This window comes from Oncorhynchus clarkii, chromosome 10 (assembly GCF_045791955.1).
Source record: "Oncorhynchus clarkii lewisi isolate Uvic-CL-2024 chromosome 10, UVic_Ocla_1.0, whole genome shotgun sequence".
Taxonomy (NCBI): Eukaryota; Metazoa; Chordata; class Actinopteri; order Salmoniformes; family Salmonidae; genus Oncorhynchus; species Oncorhynchus clarkii.
Window position 1 is genome coordinate 25,189,600 of NC_092156.1, and position 22,520 is coordinate 25,212,119.

The 22,520-nt window shown below is 43.2% G+C and overlaps 1 protein-coding gene and 2 pseudogenes across 1 annotated transcript; all 3 read left to right on the forward strand.

Moving 5' to 3' along the window:
- LOC139419195 (probable ATP-dependent RNA helicase DDX10) overlaps positions 1 to 3,197 on the forward strand; it is a 119,869-nt pseudogene extending 116,672 nt beyond the window's left edge.
- Positions 3,198 to 11,692: 8,495 nt separating this feature from the next.
- On the forward strand, positions 11,693 to 14,227 carry LOC139419479 (uncharacterized protein C11orf87 homolog). The gene is made up of 2 exons (XM_071169429.1): positions 11,693 to 11,972; positions 12,481 to 14,227. The coding sequence occupies exon 2, from the start codon at positions 12,586 to 12,588 to the stop codon at positions 13,069 to 13,071; it is 486 nt and encodes a 161-aa protein (XP_071025530.1). The 5' UTR covers positions 11,693 to 11,972; positions 12,481 to 12,585; the 3' UTR covers positions 13,072 to 14,227.
- Positions 14,228 to 17,086: 2,859 nt separating this feature from the next.
- On the forward strand, positions 17,087 to 22,385 carry LOC139418164 (thread biopolymer filament subunit alpha-like; annotated as a pseudogene).
- Positions 22,386 to 22,520: the final 135 nt, after the last annotated feature.

Sequence of the window (22,520 nt, forward strand, 5' to 3'; positions counted from 1 at the left end):
TCATTGAAGAAGAGCTGGACAACATTCCACAGGCCACAATCAACAGCCTGATCAACACAATGCAAAGGAGATGTCTCGCTGCATGAGGCAAATGGTGGTCACACCAGATACTGACTGGTTTTCTGATCCATGCCCCTATTTGTTTTTTTTAAGGTATCTATGACCAACAGATGTATATCTGTTTTCCCAGTCATGTAAAATCCATAGATTAGGGCCTGATGAATTTATTTCAATTGACTGATTTCCTTATATGAACTGTAACTCAGTAAGATCTTTGAAATTGTTTCATGTTGCGTTTATATTTTTGTTCAGTGTAGTTATCTAGCTAGCATATAATTATGCAATTCAGTAAAGTAATTATACACCTACTAATATCCTAAACACTTATAATGCATGTCATATCATGATGTTCAGAGTTTTAAGCCAAGCCTCCATGTCCACCCCCATCTCGCACTCACCCCGCAAAATTTCAATCGCATCTCACACCCTACACTTGTCCATCAAGCATGTAAACAAATAGCTTGCCTGGTCCATGGAAAGCTGCTCAATCTGCATTGACTGGTGGAATCATTTAATAAGCTAAATGAGCTAATTGTAAAAACTGTTGACTTAACAAGTTAAAAAAGGAATAGAAAGTACTTTTTCTGATTTTAACCGGTTCAGAACTTTATTATACAGGTCAGAACAGTGGAATGGAATGAAAATAATTGTAGTTCTGAACGAAATGATTGGTAAATAATTTTGGTTCCAACCCCTGAATTTAACTAAACAATCCATGCAGAAATGCATATGACTGCAGTCATGCATACACCAACATTTACAACCAGCCAGCTTGTACAGGACATTCTGAGCTTTCCTTACCTTTGGAACTTCTGTAAAGATGTATTTATTTAAGATACACTACCAATTATTCCATCATAGACATGTAGCTATATAGGGCATGTTATTTTCCCCTGGTCCGGTTCTTGTTCTCAGAAGACACAGCTTGGCTGGTGTGTGATGGCGCCCAGGAGTGTATTAAACACGCTACTATATGAGACCTGCTGGCCTTTGGAATTCAATTGAGTCTACAGGAAAAACACTTACGATAAGAGCATGATACAGGGGTCAGTTAAGGAGTAAATTAAAAACTTGCCAGAAGAATGAGTCAGATGTTTGATCTTTGAAGTCTATTGTTGCTGCTCTTTTAGCTATTTTATACTGAACAAACACAACATGTAAAGTGCTGGTCCCGTGTTTCATGAGCTGAAATAAAAGCTTATTTCTCTCAAAGTTTGTTAGCTAGCATTTTATCCTTTGCTAAGATGATCTATCCACTTGACAGGTGTGGTATATCAAGAAGCTGATTAAACACTATGGTAATTACACAGGTGCACCTTGTGCTGGGGACATTAAGGCCATAGATTTCTTAAGTTCAGAGGGAGCTTGCAAATGGCATGCTGATTGCAAGAATGTCCACCAGAGCTGTTTCCAGAGAATTGTATGTTGATATCTCTATCATAAGCCGTGTCCAACCGTCCTCACAACCGCAGACCACGTGTAACCACACCAGCATAGGGCATCCACATCCGGCTTCTTCACCAGCGGGATCGTCGGGGTGTGGGGGGGATAGAGGAGTATTTCTATCTCTAAAGCCCTTTTGTGGGGGAAAACTAATTCTTATTGGCTGGGCATATGCCCTCCCAGGCCTACCCCATGGCTGCCCAGTCATGTGAAATCCATAGATTAGGGCCTAATGAATTGATTTAAATTGACTGATTTCCTTATATGAACTGTAACTCAGCAAAGTCGTAGAAATGTTTTATGTTGCGTTTTATATTTTTGTTCAGTATAGATTAAAATTGCAAACAACTTACTCTGATCAGGTGGGACCATTCCCCAAATTATCATGATTTCACTATGTGCACCAAACAGATTTTCTACCAACTAAGTTCTTAATTTGGGCTCAGGTTGTCTTTACCAGGGGCTAAGGTTAGAGAGAACCACCCTGTCAGCACTAACAAACAGCAAAGCAAGACAAATGTACCACTGGTTTTCCCCTTCCTTTTTACTTTGGGTGAAATTACTCCTCTTTATGACTAGCGGAAAGACTGTGTCAAGAAAATGCAGTTGCCTGCATGTTTGTGGTTGGCAAGGTTACTTTAAAAGTAACGCATTATACATTAATTGGAAGAAACAGGCGAAACGAGGCGGTACCATCCAACAAAGAAATGCTTGTTTTATATTTCCATTGTGAACCGTTTTCCACAGTGTGCCCTAATGAATTGAAGCCCACAATGGGGTTCTGCATGCATGGTAGCCATTTTGTATTCCTAGTGCTCACCACCCAGCCCCTGAGCTGTGGAGTGTCAACAATCAGAGGTGCAGATAATAGAAGAGACAGCTCTATCAGCAATAACTGTGTTTCACTCTGCTTCCTGTTCACATGATAAATAATTCCCCACTCCCTTCATCCACACCAATTGACTTAATCAAAGTTAAGTTGTGTTCCCCAAGTTTTAGACTTTTTTCGGCTCATTTGTTCAATTAATCCCATTACGCCATTGCTGGTGTCTGATCATCCCGGCCATTTCACAACTTTGAATAAAGAGAGCCAGCTATCTCCCCTATCAGATGGATATGAGACGGGTGCCTCTTTCCATCCCGCTCAATTACAAATAATCTTGAGCAGCCTCATGCAATCAAATAGCTAGCAACATTGGAAGATTTTTAACCAAGATACCTCCCAGGGTTGCAATCCTCTACCTCTGTTTTACACAGATCCCCATGAACCACGGTATGTCTCATAACAGCTTTTTTTCAAAGACCATCTCCATAGACCGACCCTCAATATAAACTGCACTCCCATTGATGTGAGCTAAACTGATTGTTGAAACCTTTCTCGTCTCTTTGTTTAAAGCTATGCTGCTGGGATGAGGAAGCGCAGCCTCAGTGACTGCAGCGATGACTCTGGTGAGGAAGACGAGGTAGAGGGGAGCAGGAAGAGACCAAGGCAACAGGCAGCTGCCAAGCCCCTGGACACTGGCCTCTCTCTGGCTGAGGACGAAGAGCTGGTCCTGCATCTGCTAGGGAACCGGCGCTAGGGCTCACGAAAGAGAGGACATTTACCGAACACTCTGTGTTATGGAGGATCCTCTTCAATGTCTTGTCGTCATTATTTGGATGTTCCCCACTATTTTGGGAACATTAGAGATTTCCCAAACTGTCAAATAAAACATACAATTTACTGTTACATGTGATTGTTTTACTGTAGTTACCTGTGCTTGTTTGGTAAAAAAAAAATGCAATTTAACATGGAAAACATTTCACAAGTGCTTTAGTTAGTACCTATCCACATACTGTTTTACTTTTCTTCTCAAATGTTTCTCTTTGTTCTAAAAGAACCTTTCAAGTACCCATCCATTTTATGACAAAGTAATATCTCACAACCATTTTCTTGGCGTACGTGTTTCTCTGCATCTCGTTCCAAGTGATGTCTATTGTAATATAATGGCATGGAACATGCTGCACCTTGACTGGAATGATTTGATTCTAGCTCAATGCAGGGGCCACCATTCACTTGGTTAAAGCCTGAAGCACACTTTCATGTTTTTCTTTTTACAGATGTAAATGACTTTGGCACATTCTAGAAGGAAATGAATGTATAATTCCTTCTACCCCCTGTGGCCTCACCAGAGATCTACTCCACACACTACTAGGGGGACTGGCAGGCTGACAGATGTACAGTACAAGTCAAAAGTTTGAACACATCTACTCATTCCAGGGTTTCCTTTATTTGTACTATTTTCTACATTGTAGAATAAGAGTGAAGACATCAAAACTATGAAATAACACATGGAATGATGTAATAACCAAAAAAGTGTTAAACAAATCAAAATATATTTGAGATTCTTCAAAGTAGTCACCCTTTGTCTTGACAGCTTTGCACACTTGGCATTCTCTCAACCAGCTTCATAAGGTAGTCACCTGGAATGCATTTCAATTAACAGGTGTGCCATGTTAATTAGTGGAATTTATTTCGTTAATGCGTTTGAGCTAATCAGTTGTGTTGGGACAAGGTAGGGGTGGTATACAGAAGATAGCGATATTTAATAAAAGACCAAGTCCACCAACAGCTCAAATAAGCAGAGAGAAATTACAGTCCATCATTACTATTAGATATGAAGGTCAGTCAATTTGGAAAATTTCAAGAACTTTTACATTTTCTTGAAGTGCAGTGCAAAAACCATCAAGCGCTAAGATGAAACTGGCTCTCACGAGGACCGCCACAGGAGGGGAAGACCTAGAGTTACCTCTACTGCAGAGGATACGTTCATAAGAGTTACCAGCCTCAGAAATTGCAGCCCAAATAAATGCTTCACAGAGTTCAATTAACAGACACATAACATCAACTGTTCAGAAGAGACTGCGTGAATCAGGCCTTCATGGTCGTTTTGCTGCAAAAAAAAACAATACTAAAGGGCACCAATAAGAAAAAGAGACATACTTGGGCCAAGAGACCCGAGCAATGGACATTAGACCGGTCGGAAATCTGTCCTTTGGTCTAATGAGTCCAAATTTGAGATTTTTGGTTCCAACCTCCATGTCTTTGTGAGACGCAGAATAGGTGAACAGATGATCTCCGCATGTGTGGTTCCCACCATGAAGCATGGAGGAGGAGGTGTGATGGTGTGGGGGTGCTTTGCTGCTGACACTGTTGGGGATTTATTTAGAATTCAAGGCACACTTAACCAGCATGGCTACCACAGCAGCGACACGCCATCCCATCTGGTTTGCGCTTAGTGGTACTATCATTTGTTTTTCAACAGGACAATGACCCAACACACATCCAGGCTGTGTAAGGGCTATTTGACCAATAAGGAAAGTGATGTAATGCTGCATCAGATGACCTGGCTTCCACAATTTCCCGATCTCAACCCAATTGAGATGGTTTGGGATGAGTTGAACCGCAGAGTGAAGTAAAGGCAGCCAACGAGTGCTCAGAGTATATGGGAACTCATTCAAAACGGGTGGTAAAGCGTTCCAGGTGAAGCTGGTTGAGAGAATGCCAAGAGAGTGCAAAGCTGTCATCAATGCAAAGGGTTGAATCTAAAATATATTTTGATTTGTTTAACACTTTTTTGGGTTACTACGTGATTCTATATGTGTTGTTTCATAGTTTTGATGTTTTCACTGTTATTCTACAATGTAGAAAATAGTAAAAAGAAAAACCCTGGAATGAGTAGATGTGTCCAAAGTTTTGACTGTCAGTGTACATTATGCAGACATGCTTGTCCCAGATCCCAAAACCACTCTCTATTTTCTGACCCTTTCACTTTTTGTGTTAAATATTCTCTTGCTGTCCCGTTGGTACTCTCTTTCACTCTTGTTGCTCTCCATCACACAGTTTCCCCCATTACATCTTACTCCTCTCTCGGTTTTGTTCTCTGGCTCTCACTGGCTTTTTCATCATGGATTTTTTTCTGTCTCCACTTGTCCTATTCCCCCTTTCCCCTCACTGCAGTTCCAGCTTTGAAAGCTGCCCTTTCTCTGGCTTTAAGCCAATGCAGGCTCAGATTACTTCAAACCACTGCCTTCTCTGTGTGAAGCATAAATTGCTGCATCACTGGTCCAAAACAAACAACAGTAATGTAAATCCTTCAAGTCCCAGTCACCATCTGTGTCCCATTACCTGTTATTGCTTTATCCCATTTTTTGGGGGGCTTATTCGTTTATTTTTTATGCTCGGCTGTAGTGCCACTTGACTTGATAGAAATGAAAGATCCATGTCATTGACGGTAATATCAAAATAGGTGTCACTAGAGTTGCAAAATTCCCTCAACTTTCTGGTAAGATTCTCAGGTTTTCCAGAAGTCCTGGATGAAGGATTCCCAGATGTCCTGCTTATTCTTGATGACAGGAATATTCTAACCAGGATTTCTGGACATTTTTTGGTAAAGTTACGGTAATTTTGTAATGGGGCACAGTTGGTGACACGGACTTCAAGGTATTCTATTACTTTTATTGGCATCGGTGGTGAAGCTTGTTATGCCTTTCACAGAGAAGGAAGTGGTTTCATGTCTGAGGCTCGCCTGGGGCAGCTTTCAGATCTCGAGCTCCCAGCACATCATGCTCAAAGATTACATGGGCGTAGGCCCTGCCTATGACTCCCTTGTAATTGACATAACTTACGCTGAAAAAAATTGAAAAGCAACAATATTCAAACACTTGACTGAGTTACAGTTCATATAAGGAAATCAGTCCTAATCTATGGATTTCACATGACTGAGAATACAGATATGCATTTGTTGGTCACAGATACCTTAAAGAAAGAGGCGTGGATCAGAGAACTCGTCAGTATCTGGTGTGACTACCACTTGCCTCATGCAGCGTGTGACATCTCCTTCACATAGAGTTGAACAGACTGTTGATTTGTGTCCTGTGGAATGTTGTCCCACACCTCTTCAATGGCTGTGCAAAGTTTCTGGAACTGGAACACGCTGTCGTTCACGTTGATCCAGGGCATCCCAAGCTGCTCAATGGGTGACATGTTTGGTGAATATGCAGGCCATGGAAGAACTGGGACATTTTCAGCTTCCAGGAATTGTGTACAGATCCTTGCGATATGGGGCTGTGCATTATGCTGAAACGTGATGGTGGTTACACGTGGTCTGCGGTTGTGAGACCAGTTGGACGTACTGCCAAATTCTCTAAAATTACGGAGGCAGCTAGAGAAATGAACATCCAATTCTCTGGCAACAGCTCTGGTGGACATTCCTGTCGTCAGCATGCCAATTGCACACTCCCTCAACTTGAGACATCTGTGGCATTGTGTTGTGTGACACAAATGCATATTTTAGAGTGGTCTTTTATTGTCCCCAGCACAAGGTGCACCTGTGTAATGATCAAATTAGCCTTTTGTGCGTATGGAACATTTTTGGGATATGTTATTTCATCTCATGAAACATGGGACCAACACTTTACATGTTGCATTTTTATTTTTGTTCGGTGTAATTTAGCAGATCCCGAATGCTGTAGAATGCCAGGATGAGCTTTTTCATAATCTGCCACCCCAGAGTGTATTTTAGTGTTTTTGACTTTTGTTGTCTCCTCCTGTTACAGAACTGATCACTTGAAAATATTTGGGACAGAGATTTAACTTCCTGAAATCCAATAGTTTTTCATTTATTTCTATGAGTAGTTATGTATGAAAGATGTCTTAAACCCACTTAGTGTGCTTGAGAGGTCACCTTCCTCTGCAGTACTTTGTTTTTCCTTTCTGTAAAGCCCATAGGCACTCGTCTTACTCTCCCTTTAACATGTCAGTGGTCAGTGGTTAACCAGGGGAGCATTATCTTCACAGCTATTTTACAATAATGTACTCTCAAAATAGAAAGTCAGCAAATCTCTATTGTTGCTTCAGTACTGAAAATGGCCTCCTTTTGTCAGTGCATCATTTTTGTGGAAAAGCTATTGAAAGATATATGGTAATATCTACTTATAACAAGTGTGGAACAATGTTGAGTTTTATTTGAATATACCTCTTAAGAGACCTGAAAGTTGCACAGCCGTAAATCCCCTTTTCAATGCAGTCTGGGTTTTTATACAGTAAAAGACTAAAGGTGTCATGTTTAGATGCTACCCACTTATTAGAAGCGTATCTGGCTTTTGCCCTTTGTATAATATATGGCCTTTAAATCGGTCAACAATTTTGGGAATGAAGCAGATGGCCTTTTTGTGGTGTTGACTCCCCCTTTTGCCGTGCTTTGAGAGAGTGAGTAATCCAGGGAAGGCTGGATTACTGGGTTTTAGCGCAGAGTCCTCTGCCTGTCCTTTCCAACTAAATCTACATAATTAGAGAGGGGGAAATATAGACTGCAGAAGACGGAGCAGCAAAGTGAGTTTCTCCCACAATGACCTTATCAAACTTAGCCAGAGCAGCAAACAGTCAGGCCCTGCTCACGGCAGTGACAAATGGAGCTGATGAAGTTGTGTGTGATGGGGGCGGATGGAGGCAGTTCCTTAAGTTTTAAGCTGTCTGTGTCCACAGTCATCCATCAGGGCTGTGTGCCCTCCACTCGCCTCGCCATCCACTTTGCCCCAATTTTTCCAACCTTTTCCATCCTTATCTTCCTTTCTTTATGCACAGAGGACAAGCATGACCCACTCCAATCCACTCATATGGCCAAAAGACCATAGCCCTCAAGCTCCTCTTTGGTCACTTATTATCAACATCTTTGTCTCAGTATTACCAATGCTTCTCAGAACTGGCCCTTGTAATAGTGTAGAGGGGTAGAAAATAACCCTGCCCCTATATACCATTGCCATGGTATAGCATTGAGTAGATGGTTCCATTTGTAGACTTTTATTTTCCTTGTTACCTTGTTGATGTTATAAGGTCTAGTTTGTCATCTTGAGTGTGTGCAGTATGTTGATATTCCATGCACATCTCATGGTAATGTTTGCTGTAATGCAGCGTGACTCAGATATCAGTCACATTTCACTGTGAGTGATGAGTTCAATTCAGGCATTTTTGTGGGGGAAAGAAAATCTCCCTGTCTTTGTAAATAGTGTAATTTTCCTAGTCATTATCAGTCACGGCAATGAGAAACAATGATTCTGTCTGTGTTTGTCTAACGAGTTCACCTTGTTAACGATTGAACACAGTGGAGAGAGAACCTCTGCCAGGCCCCAAGATGCAACAATCATTTATTAATGTGTGTATGGACTCAGGAGTGTTTGCTTATACTATCCTCTAGGTTGGGGTTCCCAACCAGGAGTTTTGACACCAAAATGGGATTGACAAAAGTTTACATTGGATTGCAGGCACTTCCTTGATTTGAGGTTAAAAATAAAAATGAAGTCAAAGTTGAACAAAATGATGATGATCTATTTTAACTTCTCCCATGATCTTGAAACTGAGGGGTATACTGCAAAGCAGGATAAATGAGTCAGTCAGCTAACTTTGATAAACAACCAAAAATAACTGTTGATTTTCTGATTTATTATGGAAGCTAAACATGTTTTTTTGTTTGTTGAATCAATTAGACCATGCATATTTCAAGCTTATCTTTATTAAAAATAAGAAGTTATTTCAGAATATTTAGCTGGCTAACTCATTGAACCTCCTTTATACTATACTTCTGGAATCCATAGCAGTGAAACTGCAACGTCCGTTTGCGATATTGCAACAACAAAGAGGTTACTTAAAACTACGTTTTTTTTTCCCTCGGACATCATTGCACTTGAAAAGGATGTCACGATGCTTGCTTGGCGAGTACCACTTCCTCCCAATTCTGCCCATACCTGGCACCAACGCAGTACCTCTCCTTCACAAACACACGTGACCACCGCCCTCAAGCATCTTACGCCGATCGCACCACCTCAAAAGCTAGATAATGAGACGTAAGTTTCACACATCCCCATGTGCTACACACGCGTAATAGTACATACACTACTGTTCTATTTATTTTTTACTACGATGCAAGATGCTCCTCTGCTCTGTTTAAAAAACTATAACCAAATCTGCCTGGGGCGATCAGTGCTGCTGCTTCACCTTACAAGCTGACCAGACCGCGTATGTGTGTCTGCTATTGCGCGCATGTTGATTTTGTCCCCCCACACCAAACACAATCAGGACATGCAGGTTGAAATATCAAAACAAACTCTGAACCAACTATATTAATTTTGGGGACAGGTCAAAAAGCATTAAACATTTATGGCAATTTAGTTGGCTAGCTTGCTGTTGCAAGTTAATTTGTCCTGGGATATAAACATTGGGTTGTTATTTTATCTGAAATGCACAAGGTCCTCTACTCCAACAATTGATCAGCTTCTAGTAAGCTCTCGTCCTTCAGGGTTCTTCTTTGGACTTTATATGGCGGTTGGCAACCAACTTTAAGGTGCATTACCACAACCGAATGGAGTGTGGACCCCAGTTCATATTTCAATCACCCACATGGGTATATGCTCCTAAAAAACAATGAGGAGATGGGAGAGGCAGGACTTGCAGCACGTCGAACGTCAACGCAAACGAAAGCAGTGTGGGTGCAATGATTGAATAACATGATTGTGTACATTTATTTTGCGATGCTCGCGCATGCAACAGCAAGTGGTGTGGTCAGCATGTTATGCGAGCTCAGCTTTTACCTTTCCTCATCTGACTCTGACAGGGGTCCATACTTGCAAATATTTGAAAAATTAAATTAAACCTCCTTCTCAAAATGTGCATCTGCCAATTACAATCGTCAACGTAGTTGACGTAGCAACGTAGCATGTGATAGAACGCTACATTATAGCTGGTCCCATCAAATAACCTGGCATACGTTAGCCCTATGCTAACCTCACCAGCTGACAGTGATTTTTTTCCTGTCACAAATTCTGCATCAGCCAATCAAATATTTCAGACTTTATATCCACCAACCAATGGCATTACATAAAATAGGTCAACTTGGCCACCAGGGAGATATTTTAAACCTCTAAATTCAAGGACTAAAGTGGGATTCGAACCCATTCACCGTCTACGACAAATACGAGGAGTTCTAGGCGCTCTACAGTGTGAAGCCAGCTATATGACCTGTCAGACAAATGCATGTGATCTAGTGCTTTGATTTTCAGAACGTGCCATTGGACTGCTGTTAAGTGCGCTTTCATGAACAAGTGTTAGATCACGTCCAACTATAGCAATGATTTTAATTGGCTAATAAGGTATTTCAACCGGATATAATCCCGCCAAACTCTCAGGTTAGCACAGGGCTAAATCTGTCAGGTTATCTGATGGGAACAGCTAACAGTGTTTGACCACGTGCAACTACGTCAATGATTTTAAGAGACAGAGGTCCAGGTTAAACTTCAACTTTTTCTAATGTATGGTCCTCAAGGTTCTTGCATCCTCAAAGTCATAATTTGGACATGGGTAATGTCATCATTTTCAGGAGCGAATGAGCCCTGCATATTGGTCGGGAATTTGGGCAACCTGGTTGCACATTTGAAAACATTTAGCTTACATTATGTCTTGCTGGATGTTTGCATCTTTTGGCTAAACATCAGTTTTACAGTGAGTTCGTGAAATCATGTTGCATGTATTTATCCTTTACCACAGGAAATGGTGTAATTTGATTTACCAGCTCCCCTTCAGTAGACTCAAACCATTTGTATAAGATCCTGACTGTAAACTCTGGCATTGACAGTTCTAAGATCTGCTTTTACTGTTGGCTAAGTCAAGCATTTGTTTTTACAATGGGCCACTTAGGCCTACTTTACAAATGTAACTTGCTGTGTACAATTGGGCCCACTAGCCTATCTTGACAAGGAAATGCTGCTTTAGTCTACTACAAATACAGTCCAGTGATACTTCAAGTTTACTTATGTGAAGTGATTGATTTAGAGTTATTTCTGCCCCCCCCCCCCCCCCCCCTCATGAATACCAGTAATCTCTATCAATTCCTTTTGACACCAGCTTTCCTTTTAGACAACCTGCATCACCATGGCAGTCCCAATGCATCAGGGTCAAATATGACCATGTGAAAAGTAAAAGTGAGTGAAATGCAATGTCGATAGTCTTAGGTAGACATGTCTGTTTGTAGTCGTGATGCTGTGCAGATGATTTCAGCACCAGTGTCGTGGGAACAGCTCCACACTATGTTGCATGCTTTTGCTGAAGTGCGTGCATGTGACCAATATAATGTACGTTGGGGTTCAAGGCGTTTTTTCAGTTTATTGATCGCGTATCTGTAGGTCGTATAGGCTACGCTTGATGTTCTACTGTATACGTTTCCTCTAAGCTTTTCAGAAGGCAGAGGAGCCTGCAATGTAGACTCAAGTGATGAATGTGGAACACAGATGTGCATCCACTGTGGGTGTGTGTGGACAGAGTACAGCTTTCGCATTGTGTGATACGTCATTGCGATCCATGATCATTCTCTCTGCTCCCCATATCGCCACTCCGGCCGGTCCTCGACTCTGAAACGGCTTCGACTAGACAGTTTCACCAGGTAAGAGATTAAAACATCTATTTTTTCCCTCAAACATAAACGAACAGACTGAAATATTCCAAGTGTTTTCTTGAATTTCTGACTCTTGAAAATAGCCTAGCTCAAATCATGGTGACCACATATTGTTTCATGTAAGTACATTCGTTTCATTGTAATTGTAGTAGCCTGGATGCTGCAGATGCACGTCTCAAGTGTGTGTTTTCCCTATTCACATAGGAACTTTTGCAGTAAATTGATTGGAATTGTATTATGGCTCTGGCGTCCAAATATAATTATGATTTCTGTTCTGGAGCCATACATTTGTTGTAATCTCAAAACTGACGCGCAATTACGCACGCCTAATAGTTCTCTCAATTATTTAAATAATTTAATCGGGCGTGCCGTGAATGGTGAGCCTATACACTGATGGCATATGCAGACCGCTGTAGTCTCGCTACACAATGTCATTGCCTTATTGTATTCTTAACATGTTGACACTGTTCTCAACGGGGTTTTAATTTCCATTTAGGTAAATCTAATGGGACAGTCAAGGCCTTTGATTCCATTTGCCTCGTCGCGCTGAGGTTGGAGAGGACATATTACTACCCCGAAGTGAAAATCAAAGCCCAACGAAATGACAAACAAGGAGTCCGAGGATGTGGGTCTCTCCATACCACTGTGCATCTACAACGGAGCTTCCCAAACCAATGGTACCTGCATGGACCAAATTGGCCGCTTCTTCCAACCGTTCTCCTCGACCTTTGCGCTCATGGTGCTGGTGGCCATGATAATTGGGATAATATTGGTTTCCCTGGCAGCATTTCACTTTAACAAGAGGAGAATGAAGAAGAGGAAGATCCAACGTGCCCAGGAGGAATACGAGCGTGACAACCTCAGCCCGTCCACCAAGGCGAAGAGAGAGCCTATGAGACCATGCATTATTGTCCGACCATCGCCTCGAGATGGCGAACACCGGCCACACTCCGCTGTCCAAAATACCAGTTATCACATTCAGGAGGACGTCGGTACCTTACCCATTACAAATAATGCGTCAGAATTGGATATGGCACACATTGAGCAAGGAGACGGACAAGTGCTGGAAACGGTCGTCTTGTCTTGATAACGCTGCAATTGAAAGTGTTGGGACTTTGTAAATAATCAACATCCACGTTATAGTTCAGGTGTAACTGACAAAAAACATAAATTTGGGATTAACTGGGAAAGCAATATGGCACAAAAACAAACAATATGACCTCAAGGAACTATGTTTGCCATTTTCATCACAAATCACACCGAGTGGATTGATATGTGCCACGTTTGTAAATCGTGTATAAAAGTAGAGTCCGTCAGTATATTGGAATACATTTGTGGAATAATTTCAGCAAAGGACCATTTGGTAGAGTATTGTAAATTGAAGACAGGCCACAAAGAAAGAGCGCTGTCCGTGGTTGTGAAATCCCAGGCCCACTCGAAAGAGCGCTGTCCATGGTGCTGAAATGTAGATACGTTCACGTGCCCCTAGCACAATTTCGTTGTGTAGATGTAAATTGCTAGTTGTCCAAGTATTCTAAAGTATTTATTTCTGCAACTATTTCTACTACTGGACTTGCAAATGGTAGAATTAGATTTTTATCTAAAGAAACATTTCCCCAAAAGTTCAATCAAACTTCTTAAAACCAGTTCCACAGAACAAGCTTCACTTTATAAATCATTATTTTATGTAATATGCTCTGGCGACCATGCATTCCTCTTAGTCTCAATCCATTTGATTTTATTTGTACAACGCTTTCAAACGAAGAGCAAATAGATGTAGGAAAATACCTTATGAGGAACCAGACTCTCTGATTGGCATGTGCTTTGGCACCCTTTCACAACGTTTTGAAGGAGCTATCAAATAAAGCTTTTATGTCATGTTTGACAAGGTCTCACAAACCTACTTCGGGCTTTTGGCTTTGCTAAAAGTGTGGCAAGCGGTTTAAGTTGACATTTGTTGCGGTTAGGCAGTGCAGACTGTATTTAGAAATGGCCTCAAATAATTATTTTCAGAGATACATAGTTTAATTAAAATTATGCATTTTTATTGGTTGTTGATATAAAGGACATCAATATTTTCTTTAATGTCTTGAAGATGACTGTAGGTTCTAGCATGTGTGACTTCTTGTAGGGCACAATGCGTTTGGTTTGTAATAATGCACTGTTCCAGATTTAATTCTTTCATGTGCCAGTGAGTCCTAATAGCCTATAGCAGTCCAGTATTTATAATGTACCCTCTGAAATGTAATAAATGGGGCATCATAAATATTTCTTCATGCTTATTTTCTTTGTCATATTTTGTCTCCTTTTCTACCTTGAGCCACGTTACGTCAAACAGAATACTGGTGTAACAAAACATTTCCAGGTGAACAAAAAGGAGAGCAGTCATTGATAATACCAATCAAAGATCAATAGAGTTTAATACAATAATTCAGGGAGACGCCTCCAGAACAGAAGCATAGAAAATGTCTAACGGGTCTCTTGGAGACAGGCCCATTCTAATCAGACAGTAGGCTACCAAAAGTTATCTACACATCAGCGCAAGATGCTTGTACGAAGTCAGTCAAAACCAAAGACAGTGGCCTTGTCCAAAATCTGGCTTGCCTAGGCTACTACTTACTGAATACTATGTACCAGAGGAGCTATAGGAGCACGGGCTCATTGTATTGGGTGGAATGGAATAAATGGAACTGTATAAAACACATGAAAACCACATTTGACTCATTTCATATTCCATTCCAGCCAATACAATGAGCCCGTGCTCCTATAGCTCTTCCCAGCAGCAGCAGCCTCTGATGTGTATTAATCGTACTACATAAAATTTAGAACGTACTGAGGGCTCTGCTACTTTGATGAGCAACCAGAAATAACTATTGATAACGAACTCCTTGATCCTGCTTTGTAGTATACCCTTCTGTTAACGAATGCATTAAGCAACAAATATCAGCATGCTAGGCTATAGCCGCAGTAAGATGTTTGGGCTGCACTCGGCTCATACTACTGAGAATGTCAGATTGGTACAGCACGTCCCCTAAGGTGATTATCACATGTTGTCAGACACTTAAATCTCGAAAGACGATAATCGTCCTCAATAGTGTGCAGCAAATTCTAAAACTAGAGGAGAAGCCAAAATAAGTATGACATCCCAGCATTTAAAGCATGCTGAATTTGACATTTCACATAGGCTTACTATACAGCTTTTTGTCACATAGGTCTACCTAAAATGCAGACTATTTAAAACGCAAGTAGGCCTATGGGTATTCGGACATGACCATTGACTTTGCCAGCTGCAACAGAATCACACAGTGTTCATAATACCGTCAATACAATAATAGTGTCATCGGTCCTTGTACCTTCAGTAACTCTGGTGTCAATCACTATCAAACGATATGAGAACATCCCTTATCAAGTCTAGTGACCATCAACCCGGCCTACACAAATGAGTAACAAATAGAACAATGGAAATCATGAATATTACAGAAACGGAAAACAAATATGCTAAGCATTGTGTTAATTACTCTAAACTGAATATTAACTTTATTCATCTTAAATATTACCATTACATGTAACTTGTAATATTAATGGAACATTGTGATGTTGGAAAACTCTTGTGCATTCTGAGCCTCACTTTGAGGGTAGAATGGATGATCCTCTCAAAGAAAGGGGATGCCTAGTCAGTTGCACAAGTGAATGCATTCAACCAAAATGTGTCTTAAATCGACCTTGGCTCTATCAGTAACCCAAGGGGTTCCTTGATCTTATTGAATCTAAAGTCACACCTACCTCTCCTGATTGGATCATTGGGTATTTGAGTGCTTTTACAGGTTCTCTAACAGGAGTCTATGGCAGTGGATTTCCATTGGATAGCACAGCCAGTCAAAATTGGCTATGATAAAAATTCCTGAAAACAAATGTGCTATTTGGTTTTAATTTAAGGTTAGGCATAAGGTTGGCAGTATGGTTAATGTTAGGGTTAGAATAGAATTTTAATAATACATTGTAGAAATTGGCAGCTTAATGACCTTGTGGCTGTGGTAACTAGTGAGGCTAAGGCCCTTTGCCAGGTGCCAGAAGAGCATGTTCCTAATTGTTTCCTAAAAAAACAGCCCGGGGTCGTCATTGTAAATAAGAATTTGTTCTTAATTGACTCGCCTGGATAAATAAAGGTTAAATAAAATAAATCCCTGGCTGAAAATAAATCCCTGCTGTTGGGAGTCTCTCACCGGATCTGTCCACAGACTAATTTCATTGGCGACTGTGGGGACAAATAGATCCCTGCTATTTACTCTTTGTAATTGGATTTGCATTACAAGGTTATAAAGGAAGCAAAAACTCAACACGAGCTGCATGTTTACTTTTTCGCCATTCGGGCTGATATGTGTATGGACAAGTTTGAGCCTAGTGGATTGGACAAAGGAGATGATCTAGAACTGAACTCGGTCCATTCAAAAGGATGATGGATTTGGAATGCACTTTTCTAGATGATGAAAAACGTTTTTACTCTACATTGTATATTGTGGAAAGCCGCACATCCATTACCACCCTCCAGGTGGGTAGAATGCTGAAGCTCCTATAGTCTGATGCAGTATGTTGCATACCATATACATCTGTCAAAGGCCCTGCTGCTCATCCTTAGGGGATGATAATCCAAGAATGTGCAGTGATCCCTGTGAATGATTTATGAGCGACGCCTTCAGTGAAGCGGTACAATCTCCAAAAACGACGGCTCGATAGCACGACACTGGAAGATAAAACGGAGATCAGTCCTTGCCAGGCAATTAAAAGGCTTTAGTGAAAGAGCCAAAGTAAGTGCACCCTTATTGTCAAGAAGAACATCCATCCAGTGCCAAGGCAACACGAGTCAGGGAGGCTGAGCTTCTGGAAAGACATCAGTCCCTGGTCGCCTGGGGGGCAGCAGTATCTCTCCCGACATCTGTCGGGCAGACGCTGGCCTGTCTGTAAGCCCAGCTACCTGCAGTGACGTGAGCCGCCTCCCCAGCAAATGGGCACCCCTAGTGTATATAAACCCCTGGGAGGCTGGCAGTCCGTCTGTCTATAACTAGGGAACTCATCTTGGACACCCCAGCTTTGAGGCTGCTGACATGGTGGAGACTAACCTGAGAATCAGTGGGGGGCGGTGAGGTTTGGGGTTCACCTATGGGCGCAACAGGCTCTTCTCTGGGGGCAGGAGCGGTGGAGCTGGTGGCGGAGGGGCCGAACTGGCCCTCTCCAGATCTTTTGGAATTGGGGGGGGTGGACCAGCGGAGCTCGGCATGAGAGGAGGGCTCAGGGATGGGGAGGGCTGGGAATAGGAGGTGGAGGAGGTGGTCTTGGGATGGGAATAGGAGGACATGCCCTGGCTCTAGGAGGAGGTGGTGGTGGGATGGGAATAGGAGGTGGAGGAGGTGGTGGTGGGATGGGAATAGGTGGACATGCCCTGGCTCTAGGAGGAGGTGGTGGTGGGATGGGAATAGGAGGTGGAAGAGGTGGTGGTGGGATGGGAATAGGTGGACATGCCCTGGCTCTAGGAGGAGGTGGTGGTGGGATGGGAATAGGTGGACATGCCCTGGCTCTAGGAGGAGGTGGTGGTGGGATGGGAATAGGAGGTGGAGGAGGTGGTGGTGGGATGGGAATAGGAGGACATGCCCTGGCTCTAGGAGGAGGTGGTCTTGGGATGGGAATAGGAGGACATGCCCTGGCTCTAGGAGGAGGTGGTCTTGGGATGGGAATAGGTGGACATGCCCTGGCTCTAGGAGGAGGTGGTCTTGGGATGGGAATAGGAGGACATGCCCTGGCTCTAGGAGGAGGTGGTCTTGGGATGGGAATAGGTGGACATGCCCTGGCTCTAGGAGGAGGTGGTCTTGGGATGGGAATAGGTGGACATGCCCTGGCTCTAGGAGGAGGTGGTCTTGGGATGGGAATAGGAGGACATGCCCTGGCTCTAGGAGGAGGTGGTCTTGGGATGGGAATAGGTGGACATGCCCTGGCTCTAGGAGGAGGTGGTCTTGGGATGGGAATAGGTGGACATGCCCTGGCTCTAGGAGGAGGTGGTCTTGGGATGGGAATAGGTGGACATGCCCTGGCTCTAGGAGGAGGTGGTCTTGGGATGGGAATAGGTGGACATGCCCTGGCTCTAGGAGGAGGTGGTCTTGGGATGGGAATAGGTGGACATGCCCTGGCTCTAGGAGGAGGTGGTCTTGGGATGGGAATAGGTGGACATGCCCTGGCTCTAGGAGGAGGTGGTCTTGGGATGGGAATAGGTGGACATGCCCTGGCTCTAGGAGGAGGTGGTCTTGGGATGGGAATAGGTGGACATGCCCTGGCTCTAGGAGGAGGTGGTCTTGGGATGGGAATAGGTGGACATGCCCTGGCTCTAGGAGGAGGTGGTCTTGGGATGGGAATAGGTGGACATGCCCTGGCTCTAGGAGGAGGTGGTCTTGGGATGGGAATAGGTGGACATGCCCTGGCTCTAGGAGGAGGTGGTCTTGGGATGGGAATAGGTGGACATGCCCTGGCTCTAGGAGGAGGTGGTCTTGGGATGGGAATAGGTGGACATGCCCTGGCTCTAGGAGGAGGTGGTCTTGGGATGGGAATAGGAGGACATGCCCTGGCTCTAGGAGGAGGTGGTCTTGGGATGGGAATAGGTGGACATGCCCTGGCTCTAGGAGGAGGTGGTCTTGGGATGGGAATAGGAGGACATGCCCTGGCTCTAGGAGGAGGTGGTCTTGGGATGGGAATAGGTGGACATGCCCTGGCTCTAGGAGGAGGTGGTCTTGGGATGGGAATAGGTGGACATGCCCTGGCTCTAGGAGGAGGTGGTCTTGGGATGGGAATAGGAGGACATGCCCTGGCTCTAGGAGGAGGTGGTCTTGGGATGGGAATAGGTGGACATGCCCTGGCTCTAGGAGGAGGTGGTCTTGGGATGGGAATAGGTGGACATGCCCTGGCTCTAGGAGGAGGTGGTCTTGGGATGGGAATAGGTGGACATGCCCTGGCTCTAGGAGGAGGTGGTCTTGGGATGGGAATAGGTGGACATGCCCTGGCTCTAGGAGGAGGTGGTCTTGGGATGGGAATAGGTGGACATGCCCTGGCTCTAGGAGGAGGTGGTCTTGGGATGGGAATAGGTGGACATGCCCTGGCTCTAGGAGGAGGTGGTCTTGGGATGGGAATAGGTGGACATGCCCTGGCTCTAGGAGGAGGTGGTCTTGGGATGGGAATAGGTGGACATGCCCTGGCTCTAGGAGGAGGTGGTGGCGGGGCAGCAGGGTTCAGGGCTGGAGTGGCCCCACTCAGGGCTCACTTGGGTGGCCGGATCTTCAAGATCTGAGGCAACCCGTCCTTCCTGAGCTCCACCACCGCAGTGGGTGGTGACGTGGGTGGTCTCAGCCCCGTGCCCAGCATCGACCCCTCGCTGCCCTCCCTCAACACAGTCCAGGTGACCTGCCTAAAGGAAAAGGGGGAGCTGAAGGTTTGCCACCATTATTGACAAGGTATGTCACATAAACATTACACGTCATACAGACATTATGTTTTAATGACTATAATCAATAATCAGTGAAAGTTGATGTTGGTATTTAGCCACTGTTTCAGACTTTTAATGAAATTGTATACATTTTTCTATCACAGTAATATTTTAAGTGCATTTGTACTCGAACAACCAAATTAAACTCAATATTTGTATTTCTGCTTGAACAAACACAATTATTAGCATTATGTTTATCAGTATTCCATCTACCCATCAACATCCTCCACAACCCAATCCTGTGAGTATTTTTCATACATTGACCTACCATAATTAATGTCTGTGCTTCAATCGAAACCCAATTGAGGATAGTTTCAGAGTGTCCTTGTTTTGGAATTGATAGCAATGCTCATGTATGCATTCAACATTGTTAACATGCTAAAACATATTACGCATGTATTGTTTGTATATTGTGCATGTGATTTGGTCTGGCAAAATAAAACGGGCCCATTGGAATGTCCTGAACATCAATGTCCAAAATCATTCAAGCTCATTGAAATTCAGACCCATTCATGGAGAGGAACATCACCAGACTGTATGTCTGTGTGTTAACCTAATAGAAATCAATGTGTGTACAGTATTCATCGATCTGGCCTCTCACTCTCTGTGGTCCCCAGGCTCGCTCTCTGGAGCAGACCAACGCTGTGCTGAGGGCCAATATCTCCATGTTCACCAACCCGGGGAGGGCGGCACTGCAAGCACTTCTATCCTGCTCACCTTCGCCATCGGCACCTACAAGACCCAGATCGATGGCCTGTCCACCACCAAGGAGGCCATTATCACCAAGATTGAGCACTTCAAGAGCCTCATCGACGACATCCAGAGCAGGTGGAGTGGGGTTAGGGTCGATTACCTCACAATACAGGTGGGTCATAATGAAATAATCTGTGACCCCATAATACACAGTACAGTACATACAGTTGGGTCTACTAGTCTGTAGTGTTCATCACATAAATAATCAGCTGGCCGCACCAGGTTTGAAGATTTTTTATTTTTTATTTAACCTTTATTTAACTAGTTAAGAACAAATTATTATTTACAATGATGGCCTACCAGTGGATTAACTGCCTTGTTCAGGAGCATGACGACAGATTTTTACCTTGTCAACTCGGGAATTCAATCCAGCAATCTTTCGGTTACTAGGCTACCTGCCGTCTCTCAGCCTCATGTAGGTGTTGTGACTTTGCTTTATAATTACCTCGGCAGATCAATGCTTTTAATGCTCAGTTGGAGCAAAATCTAATAATAGCCTTCGTTGTTCTCCAGCAGCAGAGTCTTGAGACTTTTGTTCTAAAGAAAATCTGTATCCAATCATCACAGAGCTTGAGATTCAATTGTACTGTGAAAATAACAAATACCCACATTTTGTTTCAGCCGAGTACACAATATATTATCCTTTAAACTCATGAAGCAGAATTGTAGACATTGATAATATATTAAACGTAATGCATAAATGTGACTGTGATGTTAATATTTGAGGAGACTGCCCAAACCAAGTCATTAGAGATGGACTGGACCACATTAAGAGGTATGGATACATCATGGTGTTGTCATCAAACTATGGAAAGATTAGTCAAACAGAGGCTGGTGGGAGGTGCTATTGGACAGGCTCATTGTAATAGCTGGAAGGGAATACTATCAAACGTATGGAGACCACGCTTGACTCTGTTCCCTTCAGTCCATTCCTGCCATTACAATGAGCACGTCCTCCTATCACTCCTTTCACCAGCCTCTGCTGATTCAAACAATTGAAATAATGAATGACATTCTGTTATGGCTACGAAAACCACTATTCCCATGCTTTAACAGGAGGTGAACAACCTCTACCTGAGCATTTTCGAGCTTCAAACCGACATTGGTGGACTGGAAGTTCAGATCTGTCTCTCAAAGCAAGTGTATGATGCTGTGAGTACATGATGACATAACTATTTTACTGAAACATTCTCTCTAACCTTGCAAGGCGGGGGGGGGGGGGGGGGGGGGGTTCAGTGCACATTTAGGCTCTCAAAAATGAGCAAACATGAAAACATTGAGCATGTTTTCCTCTTGGTACACTTTCCCGGTGATAGTTTTATTCAAATTCCTTACCTGCTCCAGTACTCAACCAGTAAAAGCATTCCTTCCAGAGTCTTCTGAAGATGCTCCCCTGCCCAGGCGCTGCATTAAAATGTCTCCCCATCAATTATGGAGATTTAGACAAGCTGAGAGCCAGCACTCAACACTAAGCACCACTGCTGGTCTCTCTCACTAAATCACCCAGATGATCGCCACTGCAGAACCTGAGCTTCCATAAGTGTTCACAACATTAAGAATTTACATTACAGATCCTGTGACTCTCTCTATACCCTTTCTGCATCCTTAAAAACAGCTTCATTTTGGTACACAGGAGGGACAATATGGGTCTGTAAGTGCAACAAAAACACTGTTATAGTATTAATGGGGCTCAACAAAGAGTAGGGAACATTTACCAAAGTCATATTGAACCGTGTTCAAATAAAGGCTACATGCCCAATGTGTTTCCAGACTTCAGTTGTGACTGTAAATCACTGCTTAGATAGTGGTATGAACATTAAACAATAGCTTATTATGTGTTGTCATATCCACAAGGAAGGTTAAAACAATTGTACAGACATTACACATGTCCTGTTGCGCTTTGTGTTGTAGAAAGTGGAGGCGAGGAACATCGTGACAGGTCAGCCTTCTCCATCGCCAACGCAGACCAGGCCCAGGACATGCCCTGACGTACATCAAGGCCCACTACAAAGCCCTGGCCCAGCCAGCAGGATGCCCTGGTGTCTGTGCAGGACAGTGTATTTACCCTGCAGTGACCTACAGTAGTATCTTGTCTGCATTTTCTCAATTGGTTAAGCTAGTATTATGTTAACGCAATATAAAGTTATCTGAAGTCTGCCAGGCAGTATCTAACTATAACTGATTGCAAACACCATTGGAATCAGTACATCCATTATCTGTCATTCTTATACCGGATTCGTTCCTCCTCAAGTGGATGTTCC